This window comes from Vigna umbellata, chromosome 6 (genome assembly GCF_029865625.1).
Source record: "Vigna umbellata cultivar VRB3 chromosome 6, Vumbellata_1.0, whole genome shotgun sequence".
Classification (NCBI taxonomy): domain Eukaryota; kingdom Viridiplantae; phylum Streptophyta; class Magnoliopsida; order Fabales; family Fabaceae; genus Vigna; species Vigna umbellata.
Genome location: NC_142170.1, coordinates 8,840,395 through 8,865,957, shown reverse-complemented (window position 1 = coordinate 8,865,957; position 25,563 = coordinate 8,840,395). Strand labels below are relative to the sequence as shown.

Here is a 25,563-nt window from a genome sequence, read left to right as displayed (position 1 = left end):
TGAAACACCCATAAGTTAGGATATAATTGAAAATTTTTAATAAACAAAAACTAACATGATATTTTATAATAAAAATGAGAATTAAACAAGTAATTAAATTTTTTATTTTCAAAATATTAGAATGTTTATAAACTCTAATTAATGACCTCCTTACGGATGGTTTTTATCTAAAAGTTAAATGTAAATAGGAGATACGAAAAGAATGAGATTTCAGTTTTAAACTTGTAAATTTTTTAACGATGTGATAGAAGTGCGTTATGTAATTCCAAAATTAAGATGTTCGTTAAAAGTAAAATTTTTGAAATCATAATATCATCGTGAAAATCTTGATACCAAAATTTAGTAAAATAAAAACGAAATAAAATAAACCTGATTACATTGTCTTTAATATTTATAGTACAAAAACTTTAAATAATATAAATTTTTTCTCATTCTCGCGTCTCTATTATACATCTGGAGCATCTACAACATCTGCTCTCGAATAACCAAAAATTATACGATAATCGCAAGACACACACAACCACAAACACAAACAAATATGGGTAAGCTACCATAGCACAACCAATAACAATAAAATACACACATAGGAAGCAAACACAACTCAATAACAAATCAATAATCTACAGTGATATCCTACTAACACAATCATTTATACACCCTGATCATCATCAACATCCTCATTAACTATATCATGCCTATACCATCAACGTCATCCTTATCAACATCGTCTCCAAACACATCGTTACTATGAATCATCATGACACGTACCTCCATCAAAACTATCATCGTCATGAATCCTTCATCATGAATAACACCATGAGGATCTACAATACCATAACTCCATAGTGAAAAGAATTAGTCACACTCCTGTACCCTACCTCAAACCTATAGCCACCCCACAGGTCCCCTATAGCCTCTCCTACAGGTCTCCTCGAGGTCGCGGTGATTGCGCGAGGACGCTGGTCGTCCTGATTCGCGACACAAAGGGGAGGCTCCCTTTCTCTTTTCCTTTGTTGTTTCGCCTTACAATGAGAGAAGAAGACGAAGACGTGTCGTGAGTGACCTCCAATGACGACGACGAGGTTGAAGGGCTGATTATCCGGTGATGGCAGCGTCAAATACGACACTATGATTTTGGTGGTTCTGATTCTGCGTTTTAGGGTTTAGGTTGTTCATCAATTTTTGGGGTTTTGCTTATGATGATCTGATTTCTTCTGGTATTTGAGATGTAGGGTTTCATTCGAATTAAATTCGGGGTTTTTCCTGTTATTGTGTTTCGATTAAGGTTTGATGACTGTGATGTTCGCCTCTTGAATCAAAAGTGTTGTTTTGTTATCTGATGTTTGGCTCTTCTTTGGTTGCGCGAGTGGTGGCCATGGAGGGCTGATGGATGCCGCCGTAGGGTCGCGGTGGCGGCGTTATCAGCTTCGATTTGACTAAGGATTTTCTAAACTTGTTATTGAGTTAATGATGATGTTGATGATGATCAAGGTGTATAGATGATTCTGTTAGTAAGATAACACTGTAGATGATTGATTTGTTATTGAGTTGTGTTTGCTTCCTATGTACATATTTTATTGTTATATGTTGTGCTATGGTAGCTTACCCATATTTGTTTGTGTTAGTGGTTGTGTGTGTCTTGCGATGATCGTATAACTTTTGGTTATACGGGAGCAAATGTTCTAGATGCTTCAGATGTATGATAGAGACGCGAAAGTAGGAAAAAAAATGTGTTATTTAAAGTTTTTGTACTATAAATGTTAGAGACAGTGTAATCGAATTTATTTTATTTCGTTTTTATTTTACTAAATTTTGGAATCATATAAGTAGATTTTCGCTTATGATTTTAAATATTTTAAATTTTACTCTTAATCGGGGCATCCCAAAAATCGAGATATTCTCATTATATTTAATGTAGATAATTGAATAGAGATTTTCAATGTAAGATATTAATGGAGTTTGTTCTATTTTTAGTAGTTATGTTAATTTGGTTCCTTTTGAAACAGTTAGTTTCCTTTTTGTTCTTTGTTCCTTCTTATGCATATATTCATGTATGGGTCTCTTTTATATATAATTTGTTTTTACGGTAAAGTGTTCTTTTATCTTTTTCATCGCTTTGCGATATGCTTTCCAACTTTTAACCGAGAGTTTTGACACAATAATCATGTTTGTGTTTTTATAAACTTTAAGACTTATAATTATAAGTTCAATAGTATTTTTTTTAATATTCGAAATGTTTATTTATGTGATTCTCAATATTTTTCTTTCTATTTAATTTTAAAATTATTTAAAAAGAGTGTGATTCTTCAATTAAATTGATTTTCGTTTTGAAGGTGACTATGTATAAGTAATTTTGAAATTTTATAACCCTTCACTCTATTTATTTTTACTTGGTGTATCAGTTTCTATTTTCATTTAGGATCGGTCGTGAAACTGCAATTAGTAGAAACACAAAGAATAAAGGGTCAGAGAAATCCAAATCACCAACATAGTCACCTTTAAAAGAATATTAATATTAATTTAACTACAAGAACTACATTAGTTATTTTTTAAATAAAATGGTTAAAGAATCACAATTATTAAACCTTCAGATATTGAAATCGAAAAATCTATTAACTTCCGTAATATAAAAGATATATTATTTTTATTTGTTACAAAACTTAAACCTACTTTATTATTGAATCGCGGTTTAAGTCTACGACTCAAGTGATAAAATTACAAACCTAATGAATTTAGGTCCAAGATTTTCAAAAGTATATAATAATAATAATAATAATAATAATAATAATAATAATAATAATAATAATAATAATATATTAATTATTATTATTATTATTATTATTATTATTATTATTATTATTATTATTATTATTATTATTATTATTATTATTATTATTATTATTATTATTATTATTATTATTATTATTATCATAACCGAAACATATATTCTAAGAAAGTTGAAAATAAAATAAATAAAATATAATTATTTGAAAAAATTGTATTAGATAAATAATAATAAAAATATAAAGAATATAAGATTAATTAATTTATTATTTTTTTTTACTATAAAAATTATAAAAAATCGATTTTCACTTTAAAGCCTATGTAAAGTTTAGATCACATTTAAACCCTTGTAGTATCTATATATCTTTTTCTTTATTAGCATTCCGAATGTCAATGCATTATTTTGATTCGTGCACCCACGTCCTCTTCAAATAAACTCCTCTTGACAATTAAAGAGAAGGACAATTAGACAATTAATGAAAAGTACAGTTTCCGATGAATGTATTTAGATAACAACTTGACAGTTAATGAAAAGTCATTCACTTTTTCAACAAGCATGATTATTTAATATTGGTATGTCAACTAGTTGATATATCTTTTTAAAAATATTTGAAATTGAGAATTATTTTTAATTTTGAAATATATTTGTTTTTATTGGGCCCATTAGTCTCATGTCATTTAAAAATTGAGATCAAAGTACTTTAAATATTTATCTTTATTATCTGATATGTTTTTTGAAGATAAAATTATGATGGTGTTTGATGTTGTAAAATAAATAATATTTTAAATATATGGTATAATTTTTCAAACTTTGAATTAGAATAATATTAAAGGAAAAGTAATTATATTTTAGAGAAAAGATAGGTCGAATTATAGTTCATGCAAAACTTGAACAAAATAATAGTAGAGAAGACAGAAGCGTGTATATATATATAGAAGTGCAAACAAAGGTATTAACATCCATCATTATTCCTAGAACACCAGTTAAATACTAAATAATACGATAATGGTGGTTACAGAAGCAAGAGTTGCGTCCTTTACAACCTCACTGGCTTCGCACACTTCACGCTCTTTCATGCATCATCCACCATGCATTTTATCTTCGTTTCAAACATCACGACCACATACTATGAAGCAAAACAAATTATCCATTAAATCGGTTGCTTTCCGCGACAAGGTACTTCTCCTACATAGATGTCTTCCATAGATGTTTTTTGTAAGATTCTTCGCTGGAATCTTCTTCTCATTCGCTTTCGTATGAATAATCTGCTTTCATAATTTTCTGCCATGAACTTCTTTGACGTAATATTTTTCTGTTTTTTGTTATAATATTTTGTCTCAGTCTGAGATGGATTTTCCTGTTGCAGACACCGATTGTTCTTAATAATCACTGTCAACGCTGTCCGTTTGGTAAAGAAGAAACTAATTAAACTGATAGAAAAGAAATGAGAAATAAAAGTTGTTTGATTAAAGAGAAATAAAAAGTCAAGTAAAAACAAATTCTATAACAGTTTACTTTTCAAAAATAAAGAAATACTAGCTTATTAATATTATTTTTATTACTAATATTATTATCAGTAATAATATTTATTTATTTACTGTATATTTCGAATAAAAACATAAGTTATTTTTAGGGTTTGTACGTAGAACATGTAATTCAAATTAGGGTTCAAAATTAAACCCATCTAAAAAATAATAAATATTAATCTAAAAGATAAAAAAGTTAATGCATATTGTCTTCTTATTTTTCGAACCCTCTTAAACCGAATAATTTATTTTCAATTGAAAATTAAGAATTGAATAAATTTATTTAAAATATTTAAATGTAAAATATTATATATTGATAGTTAATTAACCACTGACATCCGTACATAAGTATATATATTAAAAGTTGTTTTATTATACTTTACTTACTAAAATAAGATAACACATAGCTATTATTAATAATTTTTATCCACAAAATTATGTTATGGTGTTTATAAGTATAAGAAAAAGTTAAAATCATGTTAATTGACATGACTTTTTATTTTACGAGTTTTAATTATAGAAATGTTTATCACCTTTTTTCTGTAAAAAGTATTTTATAATTTTATAATAACAAAAAACGTAAAAATCCATTCAAAAGAAAATTTGAAATATTGGTTTGATTTAATTCAAATATTATATTAAGTTAAACTAATTTTTACATTGGATTCAGATCTCTCTTTAGTGAAAAAAACTAATTAAATCGAACTGCAACCATATTCCAAACTTTATATAAAACCTTTCAGATCTCATTTACATTATTTGTCTATTATAATCTTACAAATATACATATAGCATTTAAAAAAGCTACTAAAAGTCTCGTTTAAAAATTATTATTGTATGTTAATAAAAAAAAACTTGTTTGGTACACACGAATAATTAGTTGAAACAACTTTGAAATATTAAAAAAAAACTAAAAATTAACTAAAATAACATGTGAACCATATATAATACCTAAAAAAAGAGGTACAAAGAAGGCAAGTCTCTAGAAAGATGGTTTTGAACTAAAATTATAATTTTAGTTTTATATATATAATGTTTTTGTTATTTTAGTCTGATTGAGTTCTATACCAAACATATTATTTAATTACTTTCCATTACGAATATTAAAAATGAAATTTAAAAAAAAAATGTAATTACTTATAGTGGTTTCTAATTAATTATGAATACAAAAATCATTACACCAATAATATATGAAAATATTTATTTATGTTCTTTAGATTTGTATGAATATTGTTGTTTGACAGTATTAATATGTGATGAGAGAATGCAAGAGTGATGAGAAACTTAAAAAATGTTGACAATCTTCTCTTTAATGGGTTTTGTCATGTTGGTGGTTGAAGGTGCCTATTCAAATTGATCCTGGGAAAAAGAAACTGGAGCAAGTTAAAAGAAGCAGCCAAGAGACACTATTAAACTCAAGTGATCCAACCAAAACATTGAAGATAATTGACAACATTCAAAGGTTAGGAATTGGCCACCATTTTGAAGAAGAGATCAATGTAAAACTTGGAAAGGTAGCGGATTGCGATTTTTCTCAAGACCTCTGTGCCACTGCTCTTCAATTTCGACTACTCAGACATAATGGCTGCCATGCTTCTTCTGGTACATTCATATTCAGTCTTTGCAAAGTTAGTTTCTGAATATGTTGTTACACACACATGCTAGTTTGATTAATTCATTGCATTGGTAACAGATGTTTTCAAGAAATTTTTGGACCACAGTGGGAACTTCAAGGAATCGATTACCACTGACATTTGGGGAATGTTAAGTATGTATGAGGCATCATATTTGGGTGCAAAAGGGGAAGAAGTGTTGCAACAGGCCATGGACTTCTCCAGTGCTCATCTGCAGCAATCACTTCCACTTCTAAGTCCTGATGTAGGGAATCATGTTGTCAGAGCCTTAACACTTCCGAGACACCTAAGAATGAGTAGGTTGGAAGCCAGAAACTACATTGAAGAATATAGCCAAGTGAGCAGCAAGATGCCATATCTTCTGGAAATGGCAAAGATAGACAATGACATGGTTCAGTCAATGCACCAAAAAGAATTAGCAGATATCTCTAGGTAATCTTGTGCTGAATTAGGATTTTTTCTATTGTACTTTTAAAATACATTGATTTTGATGTTTAAGATATATTAGAAATAAATTTAAAACACGAACAACATCGGTATATGATTTTTACTTTTACTTGATTAGGTGGTGGAAGGACTTGGGACTTGTTGAAAGGCTTGGTTTTGCGAGAGATAAACCAGCAGAGTGCTTTCTATGGACAGTGGGGGTGTTTCCAGAACCATGTTATTCAAATTGTCGCATTGAACTTGCAAAAACCATTTGTATTTTGCTAGTTATGGATGATATTTTCGACACTTACGGCACATTAGACGAACTCGTTCTTTTTACCGAGGCAATCAAAAGGTTTGCATCTAAAATTTTTGTGAATTAAAATCAGCTAGCAAAATGAATAACCAAAATATGAAACCTCCGTTATCATTTACAGGTGGGATCTTGATGCGATGGAACAGTTGCCTGAATACATGAAGATAAGCTATTTGGCATTGTATAACACCATCCAAGAAATTGCATGTAGAATTCAAATGGAGCACGGACAAACCGTTCTTTCTTGCTTGAAAAGAACTGTAAGATTTTGCATATCCTTATAATTTGAAACATGTATGTAACTGTATAGAAGAGTAAGAGTAAGAGGTTAATGAGAGATTTTTGCTGAATTGGTGCAGTGGATAGACATATTTGAAGCTTTTCTGAAAGAAGCCAAATGGTTCAGCAACAAATATGTGCCAACTTTTGAGGAATATTTGGCTAATGGGGTGATTTCTTCAGGATCATACATGGCATTGGTGCATGCAACTTTTCTTATTGGGGATGGTATCTCAAAGGAAACCATTTCCATGATGAACCCATATCCAAGACTTTTCTCATGTTCAGGGGAAATTCTTAGGCTTTGGGATGACTTAGGAACTTCAAGGGTATTGATTTTCATTTGATTGATGTGATGTTAAAAATATGTTAGAACAAGAAAGTGACACTGATGAGAAGTTATTGATGTTTCATGTTCAGGAGGAGCAAGAAAGAGGAGATAATGCTTGCAGCTTACAGTGTTTGATGACAGAAAATAATATTTCTGATGAAATTGTTGCAAGAAAACAAATAAGAGGATTTATCAGGAACTTATGGCCAGAGTTAAATAGTCTTGCTTTGACCACAGCCTCTTTGCCTTTCTCAGTTATAAAGGCTTCTCTTAACATGGCTAGAACTTCTCAGGTAATTTATCAGAATGGAGACGATCAAAACACATTCACAGTTGATGATTATGTCCAAACACTACTCTTTACACCAGCTCTCGAATATTGAGATGAAATTCATGTATCAGTTATCGATTATGTGTCACAGGATTAGAAGCTAAGTTTGTATCAGCTGTTTGTACCATTATTTTGGCTTTAATTCCCCTTTTGTTCATTCAATCAAAACAAGTTAAATTGAAGGTGAATTTAAGTTTATCACACAATTTGTAAAATGAGATTTGTTATTATTTGTTTTAACAGAATTATTTAATAATATATATATGTGATTTGATTGAAAGATCGGGATTTTGAAAGTGTATTTTCCTATTTATAAAATAAATGTTCTCATAAAGTTTTCAAGGTAGAAATTATACTGCTTGCATGTTATGAGCTTTACAATTTATTACATTTGAGATGCAAGATGATCCTCTGTTTGGACAATAAATAGATGAGAATGATGGAACACAACAGTATATTTAAACCTTATTGTTTTTAAAAGTTTAAAATCTAAAAGGATAAAAAACACCCTGTTACTAAGTAAAATATTATAATTAAACTAAATATTTTAAATTGTCATATACTTATGTTAAACTCTCGGTGAAACTAGACACTAAAAAACTTTAAAACAAGCATTTAGAGATAAAAGGTATTAACATATTTAAAAGGAAAGGAAATAAATTATTGATGAATGAATTGAAGTAGAATTACTATATAAAGTCAAGTCAGATTTAGATCACCCTAAAAGGTGAGACGAGTCTCAAACATGAGGCGGATTTAAATATTAATACAAACTCTCCATTTCTGTTAAGTTTGATCATGTTTGAGTAAATCTACGGATAATCGTGTCCCCATTTTTTTATAAATTTACCCTGCATTTTAAATAGTTTGAATATCAAGTTATTAGTTATTTTTAAATATAGACATGAAAAATATTTTATGCATAATAAGTGTTGTGAACAATTGATATAATTAGTTGTAAATTTTTTATATTAAATAATAACGAATTGATGTAAAAAATCATGATAAGCTAATTGTGAAATGGTCATTGTTAGAATTTCATTTATTTTATTTTCGATGTTGAAAAATTGGAACAATCCTACCAAGTGGCACGAGTTCATGTTTTTTATTTTATCAGTGCAATGAATAAACTTAAAGAAATATAAACAAAAATTATAAGGCGGGTCGAAAACTAAGGGTGGGGAAGGATTGCACTACTTATTTCTGATGATCTTGAATCCGAACTTTTTTATAAGAAAAAAAAATCCGTAAACTTGGTCCGTTTCCTTCAAATTCAGAACAGGTCCCCTTATATGTGGGATAAACTTGTCTTTTCCAAACTTTCATTTTTCAAGAAAAAGTTAAAGAAATAAATTGACAAAAGTTTTGGGAGAAAAATACGTATCAATACAATTATAGTAGAAAACCAAATAGGTTATTTATTATATGATAGTATCAAGCGTCCATAGTAAAAATTTTATAAAATAGTCTTTCAAAAGAAAATAAGACATAATATATTTATATTCATATCTATATTATAGACCATACATTTCACACGAGTCAATTATGTTTTCTATCGTACATTACTTTTTTTTTTCATGAACTACACAATTATTACATATAGATATTATAATTACAAGAAAATACGTGTTGATAAATTAGAATTAATTTAAATCATACTACTTATAAATTCAAATCAATTCATAACAATCATTCATCCTTTCACATTTAACATATCGTACTCAAAACATTAATAAAACATTAATTGTCTAAAGCATATAACACAAACAAAACTCTCACAACTCATTTATATTCAACTAGACATATAATTCTACTTCTAAAAGATAAGTGTATTTAGTAGAACATGAGACTTTGTACTTGTCACTCAAAAACTATAATTATATCATGGTTGAACTCTATTATAATCAAAAGAGTATGACAAAATAAATTCTATATCAACAAGTTTGATCTCATATTGAAGCTCCATATATGAACTTCTTTTGATTCTCACAACTAAATATCTTCCTCTATATGAATCCAACACTAGTAGAGTCAAATAATCTGATTACAATCTCTATCGTCAATACAATATACACATCACCACAAGGTAGTATTCATAACCTACAAATCACTACATACACAATTCACATAATTAATTAAATCACACCACAAAATACAAGGATTTAAAGCTATATTTGTAAGTTCATGAATATATATTCTCACTTAACGAATGCATGTCTCGCTTTGTGAGTTCCCTTTACAATGTGACCTTCCCAACAAAAATATGTTACCAATGTTCTCTGTCCTAACATAAAATTGTCTTGTCCAACAAAGTGCATGCTTGCTTAGCAAGAATACTGTGACTAAATTCTTTAAAAAAATTTCGAACGAAAATCCTCTCATCCAACTAGTTAAACACACATCTTGCTCTCAAGTTTTTTATATTTTCGTTTTCTCTCAGCCACTCTTTTACTCACTCAAGGAACATATTTTCTAGTACCCCTTTTGAAAAGCTCTCCCAACGAGTGTTAATTTGCCCAAAGAAAAAAAGTTTTGGAGCTCTTTAGAAGGTAAATTATATGAAAAAAAGTGTTAATTTGCCTCAACATGAGAGTATGTGTTGAACATCTCACATAGACTAAAGATAAATAAAATTTACAATAGATAAATATATATATAAAATCTCACTTTACATGCCAATTTTATAGAATTATGTTAAGTTTAAATTCCATTTTCTTAAGATGATATCACAACCATCAGAGACCTATTACAGTAAGATTTGTTATTTGTTAGGCTTACCATTCAACTCACTATTGAACCATCCAGTTTAGTTTCATGTTCGAAATGTATAAATCTCAATAAGAAAAGATGTATTAGAAATCTCATATCGATCGATTAGATATAAAATGAATTTATAATATATAAATGAATGCAAACTCAATCTTACAAATTAATTTTGAAAAATTAAATTAAACATAATTTTTTTGAAACTAAATAAAGACTCAATTTTCATACACTAAAAAAAATTATGACTAATGAAATTGTAAATTTTAACAATTAAAAACCGTCGCAAATAGATTTTTTGGCTGTTAAAATAATCATCAAAATTGTATATGTTGTGATAGGAATATTTTAACCGCTGGTATATTTTTAGAAAAAGAAAAAAAAAATCCTACACCACAAAATTTACTCTTGTTTTATTTTTTTCTCTTCTTTTTAATCTTTTATCATATTCTAACAAATAAAAATCACCACAAAAGATTTTATATTTTATTAGCATTTATTACTTATTAAAGGTTTAGAATCGTCACAAATAATTTAATTTTCTTATTTTCAATTATTACTTTTTTACTTAATTTGTTATAAATAATTAATTTATCTATTTTATTTTAAATTATTTTTCAGATGATAACAAATAGTATTAATAATTAAATTTCCATTTAACCTAAACATGCCAATTTTTTCATATACCACACACAACAGTATATATTATAAAGCAATTATAATATGTAATTACATGTTTTTCATCATAATAGAAATCAAAAGGGTTTCATTCAAGTTTTACATGTTTCTCGACATGAGCTTTAATACCACCTATCCAACCATAGCCAACTTATGAGGTTTGGCCACATCAAGTTAATCTGTGAAGGATTGAATTGAAAAGATAACTGTGGAAACGTATGAGGATAAACAGTAGTCAATTTTAAAATAAAAACATTAGGAATCTAACCTCCAAAAGTGGCACAGAAACTTCTCCAACAACTCGCAAAACACTTTCTTTCAAATCAACTTTACAGTATCCACAGCTATAAGAATAGCAGCTTAAAGTAACAATTGAAGGCAATGATTTCAGAAAGATTAAAGAGAGAAATAAAATTCTAGTTCTATTTTTCCATTCTTTTCTAATATCAGTCCTATCAAACTACCTGATTTATGTATGCTGAAAAAGAAAACCTCACCAAAGGGAATAAATCCGAACTGTATTTTTCACTTAGGATTTGCTTACATATACCTATGAATATCGGTGGAAATATTCATCCCATTCAAGAATGTATAATCTCCACAGGCAATTAAGATGAACTTTACTTCCTCAATAGCATATCTATCAAGATATGTATGAGTAAATTCATAGGCAAGCAGTTGAGCTACTAATAAATTCAATATTTTATGGTATCATAGGAAGCAAATTTCAGTCAATCAAATTTCTCATACCCAAAACGCTCAGCACAACTTTTTGATATAATGGTAGACTTTGTTGCAGTATCAACAAATCCCTGAAACAAAGTGAGAATCTTATTAATGCATGTCCCATTTCATATAACAATTAAAAAGTGAAATTGAAATCAACAGGCAGAAAAGAAAACATATTATATTTTGCGTAGTTTGAACCGAAAGTTGAAAATAAAATACTAATTGTCACAAATCACTCACCTTCAATGGGGGCATCATTAACCTCCATATCAACATACAACATGACCTGATATAAGCTTCTATCATTGAAAATACAACTCCCAAAAAATCATACATATCACTCTAGCAAAAGCTTCGGGGTTTTGTTCTAATGCAGCAGCCCAATTTTCATCAATCCCTTTCTGTAAGATTAAACAGAACAAACATGATAACATTAATCAGGAAGAGGGGTGCCCGATACAAGATCAATGATTACACACAATGCTTTTGCTGACAAGACAAGTAATAGATTGCACATAACACGGTAATCTAATAGAAAGTGAAAGTGCCTACATATTTGTCAACTTCACACAAGCATAAACAAGCCCAAATTTAATTTGACAAGGTAATGTCTCTTTAGCCAAGATATTATCATAAACAAACTGGTTAGTTAAAGAGTCACAAGTCAAAGAAATTATATAAAAAGAAAAAGAACTATAGATTGACACATGAAAAAGAGCTCAAAATTCATACTATTAAAAATACTCTGTCGAAATTTTCTAACCCTGTTTTTAAAAGCATTATTGCTCCCACATTATCATTTCACTATTTGTCATTGTCGTCTACACACCAAACAAATGAGCGTATGCGTTATAATCACAATTCACATTGTTATAATTGGAGGCAGAGAAGATAAACCACAGTGATTATAGATCAGAACAATTAGGATATGAAAAATAACCTTTGGCTTGACATTTTACGAGTGATTCAGTGTTATCAAGTGTTTCAAACAAATCCTCAACAGGCTTCATACCAAGTAATCCCCCTTCTCTAATAGACCCGGTTCCTTTGCAGGTGGAGCAAGCCAATCGCCTCAGGTTGCCACATCGCTTGCACATCCCCAATGAACTGCAAGTAAAAGATTGCAGCATGTGTCAATAAAGAGAGGATATAAAAAAACAGAAAGCACCAATGCCTCACTGCAGAGTTTGTTTACAACATTTTTCTCCTCATAGTTCTGCAGAATCTACTATTTTATTCTTGTGCTTCTAGTAAACAATTCCCGAAATTCATAACAATGTATAATAGTATGTAAACCTCCTGCAGAACATCCAGATACAAGAGCCTGAAAAAGAAAAAAACATAGATGATATCAAAACGAAAGGGTGGGAAAGGCGAACAAAGTAACGAAACCAATGGGGATCCTATACTGTTATATCAAATTCAAAGCAATTAACTGAAACAGAAACTAAACCATAAATTACATAGAGAGAAGGAAATATACTAAACGTGATCATGCAACGCGAAGAGAGTAGGCATCAGAGATGGAGGGAAATAAGAAAAAGAAAACTAGAATGACAGAGACGATGAAGTGAGAGAGCGGTGAATGGTGTAGAGCTATGGTGAAGATCTTGATCTCACCGGCGACAGTGCTAGTGGTGATCGACGTCGGGTTTACGACAGCGTAGAGGAGTTGATGAACGAAAAAGGACAAAAAAGTGACGAAGAATACAATAATGCAGAAAGCTGAAAATTACTAGAATATTTTTAGTTATTTCATTTTATTTATACATTTTATCTTTAGTATGTTTTTGCATTTTGTTTGTGTAAAATAAATATTTTTAATTATTTACTTTATATATTTTTCTTGTTTCTTTATGCACTTTTTTTTTTGTTTTTTGTATTTTTAATTTTAAATTTAAGACGCATACAATCTTAAATGAATTCTATGTCCTATAATATCTTAATTTCTAAATATATTTGTGCAATCAATTTATATGGGAAAGTGAAATGATTTCAAAGAAAATATCTACAACTGAGTGTCAGACCCATTAAAAATTCACCCGAAATCCAACTGAGTGGAAGACAAGTGTCGAGGAAGGGAAGCTGGAAAACACAAAGTGAAAGACAGGTGTGAGCAGTGGAGTGACCGTTCAGTTTTGACGGTAGGAGTAAAACTCTAAGTTTTCAAAAATTCACGCCACTCTCTGCATGCAACCATCTTCTTCAACCTTCTGAAACTCCATTCTTCTCCTCCTTCTCTCTAAGATTTTTTCATCTTCTCTCTACGAAATCTTACTATTTTCTTCCTCTGATCATCAAATAGACCACACTGAGCATTCCCGGCGTCGAGGGCGTTCGTTTGAACCGATTAGTTTTCGATTTCGAGCTGGTAAGTTCATCTCTCCTTCAGCCGTGTGGTTTCCTGGATGCAACCCAAGTTCTGGTTTCATGTGTCGATCACTCTTCTAAAAAGAGTGATTCTGATAGTGTTTTGATCTTTACTTGATTTAGTTTCGGAAGTTGTCGAGCGTTGAGGGTAGAAGGATTGGTCGAGGTGAACCAGTAACCATATCTGTGAGCGTTCGGTCACGTTAAGAGGTAAGGGAAGCTTATATAATTTGATTTAGATTATTGCTTTGTGTGGATGCATGTTCGTTGATTTTTGAATGAATATGAAAAATGGTTGTTATTGCATTGTTGACTGTATGAGGAACTAGAATGATATTGTGTTTGATGATTTGGTTGATGATGAAATATGGTATGTCGTTTAAAAGTATTGATGATTAATGAAAGCCATGAAATGGGTAGGGATGTTGTCGAGAGTCAGTATTGATCATTCAATTATACCAACGTTCGTTCTCAGTAGAATTCGTTCTTAATAAGTGTTTGGTATTAGACCATGTTGTCGAGAGTCAGTATTGACCATTCAATTATACAAGCGTTCGTTCTCAGTAGCGTTCGTTCTTAATAAGTGTTTGGTATTAGACCAGCTCGTTCGATATAGTGTTCGGTTTTCTTGTGGACTAGGTTGGAACTGGATTCTTTCATTTGGAGAGAGTTCTAGTTGAAGACCAGCGTCTTCGTTTCGTTTTGTAATATTTGTACTTAAGCGTTCAACCAAGGATATTCATTCCTTGGTATTTGATTATAAACTTCAGTATATCTATATGTATTTGTATATTTCGCTCGTTCTTGAACATTAGCTAAACGATATCTTATATTTATCAAGCCTTTATTTTATAAATTAAGTAGTGCTCGGTCTTACACCAAGAGTTCGTACTAAGTAGTGCTCGGTCTTACATCAAGCGCTCGTACTAAGTAGTGCTCGGTCTTACACCAAGCGCTCGTACTAAGTAAGTACTCGGTCTTACACCAGGCGCTAGTTCTCATTTCCGCAATCTATCTTTAAAATAAGAGCATTCGTCCAAACTCAATAGTGTTCGCTCTCTACAGTACTTGGTCTTCGACTGACATTCGGTTTCCTTGATGTTTAATTCATTAAGAAGCTAAGTATTTATTGGCGTTCGGTTTCTTCATATGATTCCTTCAAATGCTATTATTTGATGTTCTACAACATCTGTCTTAATTGGTTTCGTCCTAGAGTCTTAGTACTCGGCCTAGGCTTTACGGTGTTCAGTTTGAAATCTCAAGAGTCAGTTCATTAAATTGGCTCACTTGGAAATAACGTTCGATTCTATTGGTCTCTGAGAAGTATTATTGTATTCGGTCCCTTTCCCAACAAGTGAGTAACTCTCTCGATTTGATTTGTTTTGAGTTGGAGACATCTCGGTCTCACTCCAAGTTTTCAGTCTCGTTCTGGGTTAAAAACTAACGTTCGGTATTTGGTATCCTACGAGATCTTTATTCAAATTGGTTAAGTTGAGGTTTTAATGATGAAAGATGATGGAATATGATATGGATGAAATGACTTTGATTATGAAAGAGTATTCCAGGGAGGAGTATCTTATGAATGGATATTGGAATTGGTAAAGTATGAATGTGGATAAAGCTAAGCTGGCGATTCATCCTGATATTCCGTGATTACTCGTTCTCACGTAGAGAAGGGTAAGTCATGTGTGGGAATGACAAGAGGTCCTAGTCCTTATGGTTAATTTGGACAGATAGGACTAACCTCGGGTAGCAGCTGTTGAGGGTATCCAGTTACTACATCACCCGGGTGTACGAACGTCGTAGCTACACAAAATTCATACAGTCCGGACAGTCAGAGTCTAGTATTAGGCTTTGCATGAAAGAGTTAATGATTTTATCTGGTTTAATTGATTGTGTGAAATATATGCTGATACATGAATTAAATTACATAAGCTTACCCTATTTTCCTGTCTTGTCCGTTTTGTACGTTCGGTTATTGTCCTGTCACAATGATCATCCGTGTGGATGTGAGTAGGAGGAGAAGAGTTGCTGGAAGAAGCGCTAGAAGAAGAAAATTTGGTCGAGGTAGAAGTTAAGACCGAACAATAGAACCGTTCGGTCAGTAGTCAGTTTACTTGTACGATGACCGTTCGATCATCTTTTACCTTTTTTTCTTTTGTATGACTGTTCGATATAGGTCTTTTGTAAACCATTCGGTCTAGATTACTTATTTATACAGTTTTAACTTTCTCGTTATTCTGTAAGGTCGTTCGGCCATAAGTGTACGTCCTATCTTTTGTAAGACTAATATGTAATATTATTAACATGTGATTATTCTATTATATAATTTTATACTATATTTTTGGGATGTTATATTGAGGATATGAAATGATTTCAAAGAAAGTATATTTATAATTTAAAAGAAAATAAAAGAAAAATTAACGACAAATTGGGGCATGCCTGTATAAATAGAACAACCAGAACAAAATGTGCAAATGTGCACAAAGAAAAGTTGGGTCTAATTATTCAAACCAAATTGTTTTTATGTCTAGAATTATACATAAATAGCTTTTGTTATCGACATGGAAAGTGGGATAGTGAAAAGGAATATATAAAAAAAGAGAGAAAAAAATATATAAAAGATAAACTTTAGTTTGTATTAGAAAAATAGAATGAAAATACTTTTGTTTTGTATATTATTAATATTTATTTATTATATTTACAATAAAGTATTCGAAAATAACAAATGGACAAAATTAGTTATGATTAAAATGTAAAACAAAACATATAGATCTATAAATTTAGGAAAATGATACTTGAACAACCATTTTTGACAACATTTAGACACGCGCACACGTGTCAAAATCTGAGTGGTCCAGTTGGAAAAATTAAATGAAAATGGACCACTCAGATTTTGACACATGTGCGTATGTCTAAATGTTGTCAAAAATGGTTGTTCAAGTGTCATTTTCCATAAATTTATCAGGTTGTACATGAACCCTTTTTTTTTTTACTTTATGCTTATGTAAAGAAAGCAAGCAGCACCACAAGTTCTGTTTTCGGGAACTGTGTTGAATTCGTAATACTTTGCCCACTAAGGGTATTGTTTTGCAGTGTTCAAGCTCTCTCTTTCTCCAATAAAAGCTTGTATTGTGTGTTGATTCTTATGGTCATGCCTACACCACGTAGACTAATTTAAACATATGTCCTTTTATAGGATATTTATGGCAAGGATTTGAAATAGAGTGGGTGAATAGATTTAAAGAGATACGAGAATAAAATATTTGTTGTTTTTTAAAGGAATTTGAAAGTAATAAAAGAGGATTTGAAAGTAAATTAATTTATGAAGGTTGGTGTAAGATTTAATTTATTATATATAGAACAGTAAAAATCATTACAAATTTAAAATTAGTCAAAATTTTATATGTATTCTAATAATTGAGTCTTGTTTAGTATTTAATTATAATATGTTTAACTCTACGAATGTTTAAAGTAACGTTAAATTATAGTTTTATTATAGGAAAATTCATTTGCAAATTTGTTTACACTTTTTTTATAGTGTTCAATTTTATATTTATTTTCTTTTTTTATAATACCTCAGTGGTACGAGGACACTCTAAAACATAGGAGTTGATCCGTCCAAAGTGAAAAGATACAACATTTTACTTTTTTTATAACCCTTTGGATAAGGGCATTTTGGAAGACGTGTCATTTTCTTTTGTCACATTCACAATCTTTTTGCTATATATGTATCCATCTTTATTTAGTATATTTTTTTTGTGAATAACTCTAATAAAATAATTATATGTTAATATTTCCCTATTTAATGATTATAAAATAGTTTTATATTATTAAATGGGATATTACATTTTTATAGATATTATTTGGATAGTATATATCTTATTTGTATTTCTTTTTTCCCTTGTTTGTTTCAATAGTTTCATTTTCAAGCATTACTTTATATATATATATATATATATATATATATATATATATATATATATATATATATATATATATACTTTTTTTTTTCTTTTATTACTTGTTTGCATCTTTTGTCTTTAGTATTTTTTATTTGCATATTTTGTTTGCATCTTATGTGAGAAAATGAATTCATAAAACTTGGACCTTTGCAAAAGTAAGAAAATGAACAAAATTAATTATGTTTAAAACGTTCGGATTTTTAAGCAAAATAAAAGTATACATCTACAAATAGACCATGTCGTGCAAGAAAAGAAGACCCACAGTTGTTTATCTTTTCTCTTTTTATTGTGCATTTTTTACTTTTTTTACTTATTTGTAGGAAAGCAAGTTTTGTTTTATTAGTGCCTTTCCATCAAAGGAATATGATGAATTCGTAAAACTTGGACCTTTCCACAAGTCCACTCGTCTTCAGCCACCAGCTTTCTCCAACAAAGGACACTGATATGATTCCAAATATAATAAAAAAGAATTCACACCAAACAATTTTTTCTAATAAAATAACTCAAGTTAAAAAATAAATAAAAAATCATGGATACACTAGTGCAGCGAGGGGCTTTTACCGCGGTTGATTTTCACTATACGTCGCGGTTCTTGAACCGCGGCATATTCAGCCGCGGTAGTAAGTCAGACACTTTATGCCGCGGTCATAACCGCGGTATATAGTCTGCGCAATATGCCGCGGTTGTCTAGGGAACCGCTGCCTAAATTCATTTTTTTTAAAAAAAAATTCAAAAAAAATAATTAAAAAATGCACTATATGCCGCGGTTCGCGGTTGAACCGCGGCATATAGGCCGACAAATATGCCGCGGTTAGTGTCAAAACCGCGGCCATATGTCTCGTTTTTAAAAAAAAAACGAAGCACTATATGCCGCGGTTGTGGTTAGAACCGCGGCATATAGGGGGAATATGCCGCGGTTAGAACCGCGGCATATTCCCCTGCAGTTTTTTAAAATTGCAGGTCTGTTTTTGTGATATCCACTACCACAAAAACAGACCTGCATATAAAAACATTTACAGAAATGCAATTTCAACATAACAAACACATGTTCAAATGTATTTCAACATCAAATAAAGTAGAGAGTCTAAGAAATCAAAAGCTAATCAAATGCATTGTTTAAATCTAAATCTAAGAGCTATTGTATAATCTAACTATATACTTCGCAGCAGCGTTCCTAATGAATAGTAGGGACTTCTCAGGAACTGGTGTAGTAGTCTTGAATCTCTGCAAAAGACAATTCATTTTAATTAGTGTATATGAATTCAACATTTGTTAAAAAATCAAAATTTGTTAAAGTTAAATATTACCGTTTCCCAGCTTCTTGTGATGTGAGAACGAACAATATGGGTCATCCAATACATTACATAGTATCCACACTCATATGACCCATTTTGTCTGTTACACTACAATATATCATCACAGTTGATAATAGTTAGTGAATAACATTTGTTATAAAACAATTATAACAAAGTATGACTTTAGCATATGTCAAACCTTGAGAGAAATCCAAGCAATCTTTCTACTCTTAGCAATTGATCTCCCGTCCATCATCATACTTGCTGGAATAGAACTGTATATAAAAAAATGTTTTAGCATTCAGTTATATAACAAAGAAAGTCCAAACATTGAGGTTCTTACCAATCAATTGCTTGTCTGAGTTGTGTGGGAGGAGGCCTGTGCAATGAGCAGAACCACAAAGCATAGTTGTCTTGCACAGACATAACAAGAAGTTGCCAATGGCGCCTGAAATTCATAATAACGTAACTATTAAATATTAAAATCACATATGGAACATTATTATGTTAACAAAGTTCACTTACCCGGATATATAAGGCAAAAAGTATATTTTCTTGCCCCTTCCAAAACTTCTTATCAGACTCATGTTGATATGGTCAAAATCATTTGATTCATGAATTTCTTGGGGATCAATGAATCCATAATCATCAGAACGCCCCAACTTATTAGCGACCCCAAACATATACCTGAAATCAAAAATTAACTTTGATATAAGGATACTTGATATATAAATCAATTTTATATATAAATAATTGGTCATAGACTTACATCGTCCATAGTTGAATAATTGAAATATTCAACTCTTGTGTTCCCGACGCAAGCTCACGGACATCTTGGCTATTAAGGTATATTGGGACCTCAGAGCCATGCCCAAATACATTAGCATCATACTGAACCTCCAAAGGCTTATCATCAAGGATGTCAGCAAGTAGATGCAATGAAGAAAGAGGGTCATCCTCAGATAGAGGAATCTTCTGTTGTTCCTGCGTCTGTTGTTACATGAAAAGATAAGATAAGTTTTGAAATCAAAAACCTTTAAAATTGAGAAGTGTAAAGAAGAATTTCATACCGAGGGGTCAGAAACTGGTTTAACCAAAAATTTAGGCCAAGTGATAAACGACTTATATGCTTGTTCCACAGTGAAAATCTCTTCCGTGGACAGTGGAACCGAGGCATCTGGCATGATCATTTCATCCACTGAGACCTTCACCTCATCCTCTAATAGTTGCATACCATGACATACAGTCGCTGACCTAAACTCTGTTCCACGAGCTACCAGCACCATCTGATCTTCTTCTAAAATGTATAGCAGACATGGACTACCATCGTCCATGTCATCCTCTGGGATGGCTGATGCGGAACAACTTCCTTTGCCGCTTCTCCCTGTCAGAGTAAATGTTAGATTATACAAGAGATAGAAATAATTGCACATAAATGTTTATTAAGTTTACCTGTGGGAGGGGGAGGGACCACATGTTCCTCTATAGGAGACTGCATCGGGCGCATGCTCTGAAACTGCTCCTGGTAGAGCATCTGGAATTCAGCCCTCACCTCGGCCCTGATCTCCTGCATAAGGTCTTGTCGGACCTTTTTTGTGATCTCTTCTGTCATCCTTTGTGTATCGCTGTACGAATATGAAGGCTGACGAGAAGAGCTCCCAAAATAATCCGTAATTCCTACTCCAGGACCTGCAGCACGTACACGTCCAGGGTGCTCAGGTCGTCCAATTGCAGCAGCAAGAATATCCTGGCGACCCTCTGGAGTGAATTGGCCTTGGGAGCTCTGCTCAACCAAGGCGTCCTGTAACATTACAAAACACCATTATCAGTTAAATAGTTTAATGTAGTATGTATAATGACAATATTTATTATTTTAGGAACAGTGATAACTTACAATTTTTTCAGAAATCTCTCGTGCTGAGTCGGAAGAGTAGGTGCCCGATGGTCGCATACGGGCCAACTTCCATTTCTCGTGTCTAGACGGTGGAGAAGGAGGCTGAGGAGGGCTACCACTCTGAGATGGTGGTATAGCATCTGCCTTTTGCTTGAGGATTTTCTCCTCAAGCTTCCTATACCCACCACGAGATAATAGGTGGGGTTTTTGTTCTTAGCACTTGTTCCTTGTGCTTTGCTTCTAATTGCCTGTCACATACACATTAATTAATGAGTTCATATGATATATATTTGTTAATGAGGAATTAAATAATATGAACTACACTAACCTGCCATTCCTCTGACATCCGACTCTCTTTAAAAACCCGCCAAGTCTCCTCATCAATGGACTTATATGCATTACATGGAGTTTTATGTTTAAGGTGTCCAAAGATGTACCTTGATGTCAACTTGCTTTTAAAGTTTCTGAAATTTTCTGCAACAGTTGACAAACACTTATTTCTAAGTGTTGGGACATTTGGAATGTCAAATGTCATCTGAAAAAAACATAATAAAGTTGTATTAGTACAAAATTATCAATATAAACAAATTATAATTCAAATGCTATTAACTAACTTACCAATATATCTTGCCAAATAATGTTCCGATCACCCTCGGACACATGATCAAAAGATGGAATGAGAATACTAATCTTATCACGTGCCACTACTCCAAGGTATGATCGGAAGTCATCTGCATTGGGGCCAGTTGCCACACCCGTGGTGACATTCACATTCACCGGAGTTCTTTCACCACTATTTTTCCTGATTAATAGTTGTTTCATCCTAGTGGGTCCTCTAGTGGATCTGGGTGGGGGAGCCTCATCCCCTGAAGAATGTGGATGATCAGCCATATATCTGTCAAAATAAATAACAACATTAAATTTTCTTTCAAGACTTATGTAATATCATATAAATTAACAAAACATGTAATAGTATCCAAATTGAAAATTCATACATAAAGATATGGATTCATGATACAAAAGCAGGATCTGATGGAGCAGGGAAGGAAATTCACACCTAACAATTCATCATATGTATATTCCCTCATCATGATCTGACCGAATTGCATGTACATCATCGTCAACTACAGATTGGTCATCCAACTTTGTTGTAGTTTGAAATGAATGGTTGTCAGCAATATCAATATTAATTAGATTGTCTTCGTTAACTTCAATTTGTTTTTTGCCTTGAAGAGCAACATACCAATGGTCAGACGAAGGATCTTTGACATAAAAAACTTGAGATGGTTGATGTACCATGATAAACGGTTCGTCTCGATAACCCACCTTGCGAAAATCAACCAGTGTCATACCCGAGTCATCTATTTTCACACCACTCTTATTGTCAAACCACTTACACTTGAACAATGGAACGGAAAACTTGGTGTAATCAACCTCCCATATCTCTTCTATTATACCATAATATCTCATTGATCCAAGTACAGGAGATTGATCTTTTGATGTGGAAAATTGAAGTGACTCAGCTTCTAAACTGACTCCACTATTTTGTACTGTGCTTTTATCATCCAAAGTCTTCGTATAGAATGTGCAATTATTGACTTCATAACCTGTACAACACACGACATCAAACTTCAAACCATTTGCAAGCCACAATAAAGTTTCAGAAGAATGTGGCTCTTTGTCAATTTCAGATTTGAACCAAGACATAAATGTTTTGTTATGCTCCATCAATTGCCATTTCTCTGATTGTCTTGGATTTTTATTCTTAACAATGGTTTTGTGTGCTTCCAAAAAGGGATCACCTCATCTGTGTTGTTCAATATATAAAGATGCGCTTGCAACAATTCTTCGCGATCTTTTGTCACCACATTGACACCTCGGATGCTTTTACTTGTAGAAAATTTATTCAACCATGCTGTGCGAGGAACTCCTATTGGATTCGTTGATGTCATGTAATCTGAACAAAACTCGATACTTTCTTCAGCAATATACCTTTCAATCATCGAACCTTCAGGATGATATGGATTTTTAACGTACCCTTTCAAAATCTTCATATAACGCTCAATAGGATACATCCATCTTAAGTATACCGGTCCGCACAACTTGATTTCTCTAACCAAATGAACAAGTAAATGTACCATGATGTCAAAAAAAGATGGAGGGAAAAACATCTCTAGTTCACACAAGATGATAACAATCTCGCCTTGAAGTTCATCTAACTTTGTAGGATCGATGGCTTTACTACATATTGACGAGAAAAATGAACACAACCTGTTTATGGTGTGCCTAACATTTTTGGGCAAAATTCCACGAATAGCCACCGGTAACAACTGTTGCATTAAGACGTGACAATCGTGAGACTTCATGCCAACAAGCTTTAAGTCCTGCATTGACACTAAACTCTTGATATTTGAAGAGTATCCTTGTGGTACTTTGATACTCTTTAAACATACACAAAAACTTATCTTCTCTTGTCTAGACATTGTGTAACATGCAGGGGGCAAATAAGTACGTTTACCAATCTCCTTCGGTGCCAACTCTTCTCGGATATTCATGTCAACCAAATCCAAACGAGCATTCACTCCATCTTTTGTCTTTCCCTGAATGTTGAGTAATGTACCAATCAAGCTATCACACACATTCTTTTCTACATGCATCACATCTATGCAATGTCGAACATCTAACTTTGACCAATATGGAAGATCAAAGAATATTGATTTCTTCTTCCAAGGGGTCGTTACAGATGACTTCTTCGATGTTTTCCCAAATACATGATGTATTTTATTAACTTTTTGAAGAACTTCAAGGCCAGTAAGTGGATTTGGTGCTTCGTCCCTCTCTTGATCTCCATTGAATGCTTTTTTTAAACCTTCGATATGGATGATTACGTTTTAGAAATCTCCGATGACGCAGATACAACCGTCTTTCTTCCATGTTTCAATTGATGAGCTGCAGTGTTTTCTTCACATATAGGACACGCTTTATGACCCTTGACACTGTATCCTGACAAATTACCATAAGCAGGAAAGTCATTAATGGTGCAAAATAACATTGCACGCATCATAAAAGTCTCTGAAGCGAATGCATCAAATATTTCAACCCCGTCAACCCACAAAACCTTCAAGTCTTCAACTAGTGGGCTTAGATAAACATCTATGTCATTTCCAGGCTGCTTTGGACCAGATATCATCATAGACAACATCATGTACTTCCTCTTCATGCACAATGCAGGAGATAAGTTGTAAATTATCAATATAACTGGCCAACAACTGTGATTGGTACTCAGATTACCAAATGGGTTCATTCCATCAGTGGCTAAACCAAGCCTAAGATTTCTACACTCTTTACCAAATTCGGGGAATTGTCGATCAATATTTTTCCATTGCTTTGAATCAGCTGGATGACGAAGCAGCCCGTCAATTTTTCTCTCATCTGCATGCCATCTAAGGTTTTTAGCATCTTTGGGATTCGCAAACAAACGCTTCAGTCTGGGCACTATTGGAAGGTACCAAACTACTTTCAAAGCAGATCCATTTTTTTCTATCTGACCATTATCTTCAGTATTGTTTTTTGACTTGTATCGTGATAAGCCACATTTTGGACACTTTGTCAAAAATTCAAACTCTTTCCTATACAAAATGCAGTCATTAGGACAAGCATGTATCCTTTTATACTCCATACCCATTGGACAAAGAATTTTCTTTGCATCATAATTACGAGTGGGCAGTGTATTTCCATCTGGCAACATTACATTCAACAACGTCAACAGTTCTGTAAAACTCTTATCAGTCCATCCATTGCTCGCCTTCAAATTCATGAGCCTTAACACCGCTGACAAACGTGTGAACTTAGTTGAACCGACATACAAAGGTGTTTCTGCATCAGTCGACATCGTCTCATACACATGAGCTTTGGCAAAATTTTCTGCTCCAACATCGCGGATCATGTCCTCCAATTTGTCTTCATCCGGTCGATCTTCTTCCATGGTGGAATCAGTAACATTTACACTTTGAGAGTCAGTGGGAAAATCCATTTCTTCGCCGTGCCAGATCCATGTTGTATAGCATCTTAGAAAACCATCACATATAAGATGTTCTCTAATTTGAGTTGCGTTCAACTTTCTCCCATTCAAACAGTTCACACAAGGACATCTAAATTTCACTTCATTATCAGTTCTCCCCTCATTACGTTGCGCAAATTGTATAAATTCCTCTACCCCTCTCTCGTACTCAACACTA

General features: G+C 32.2%; 1 protein-coding gene and 2 long non-coding RNA genes across 3 annotated transcripts; 1 reads left to right on the top strand and 2 right to left on the bottom strand.

Moving 5' to 3' along the window:
* The first annotated feature begins 3,773 nt into the window (after positions 1 to 3,773).
* On the top strand, positions 3,774 to 7,819 carry LOC124845966 (putative terpene synthase 11). Its single transcript, XM_047323155.2, has 7 exons — positions 3,774 to 3,961; positions 5,652 to 5,913; positions 6,005 to 6,377; positions 6,511 to 6,729; positions 6,812 to 6,950; positions 7,050 to 7,298; positions 7,390 to 7,819. The coding sequence occupies exons 1-7, from the start codon at positions 3,791 to 3,793 to the stop codon at positions 7,681 to 7,683; spliced, it is 1,707 nt and encodes a 568-aa protein (XP_047179111.2). The 5' UTR covers positions 3,774 to 3,790; the 3' UTR covers positions 7,684 to 7,819.
* A 3,329-nt stretch (positions 7,820 to 11,148) lies between these two features.
* On the bottom strand, positions 11,149 to 13,611 carry LOC148196753 (uncharacterized). Its single transcript, XR_015780476.1, has 5 exons — positions 13,422 to 13,611; positions 13,000 to 13,125; positions 12,742 to 12,908; positions 12,042 to 12,202; positions 11,149 to 11,884 (listed from the first exon to the last, which is right to left on the bottom strand). It is a non-coding gene; the product is annotated as an uncharacterized LOC148196753 (long non-coding RNA).
* Positions 13,612 to 19,184: 5,573 nt separating this feature from the next.
* On the bottom strand, positions 19,185 to 19,697 carry LOC148196752 (uncharacterized). Its single transcript, XR_015780226.1, has 3 exons — positions 19,631 to 19,697; positions 19,444 to 19,539; positions 19,185 to 19,360 (listed from the first exon to the last, which is right to left on the bottom strand). It is a non-coding gene; the product is annotated as an uncharacterized LOC148196752 (long non-coding RNA).
* Between the last annotated feature and the right edge of the window lie 5,866 nt (positions 19,698 to 25,563).

Excerpts from the sequence above, each read along its gene's own strand:
- LOC124845966 (XM_047323155.2), top strand. The coding sequence starts at position 3,791 with ATGGTGGTTACAGAAGCAAGAGTTGCGTCCTTTACAACCTCACTGGCT. Across the intron at positions 6,378-6,510 it reads GAATTAGCAGATATCTCTAG|GTGGTGGAAGGACTTGGGAC; the intron begins GTAATCTTGTGC and ends TTACTTGATTAG. Across the intron at positions 6,730-6,811 it reads TTTACCGAGGCAATCAAAAG|GTGGGATCTTGATGCGATGG; the intron begins GTTTGCATCTAA and ends TATCATTTACAG.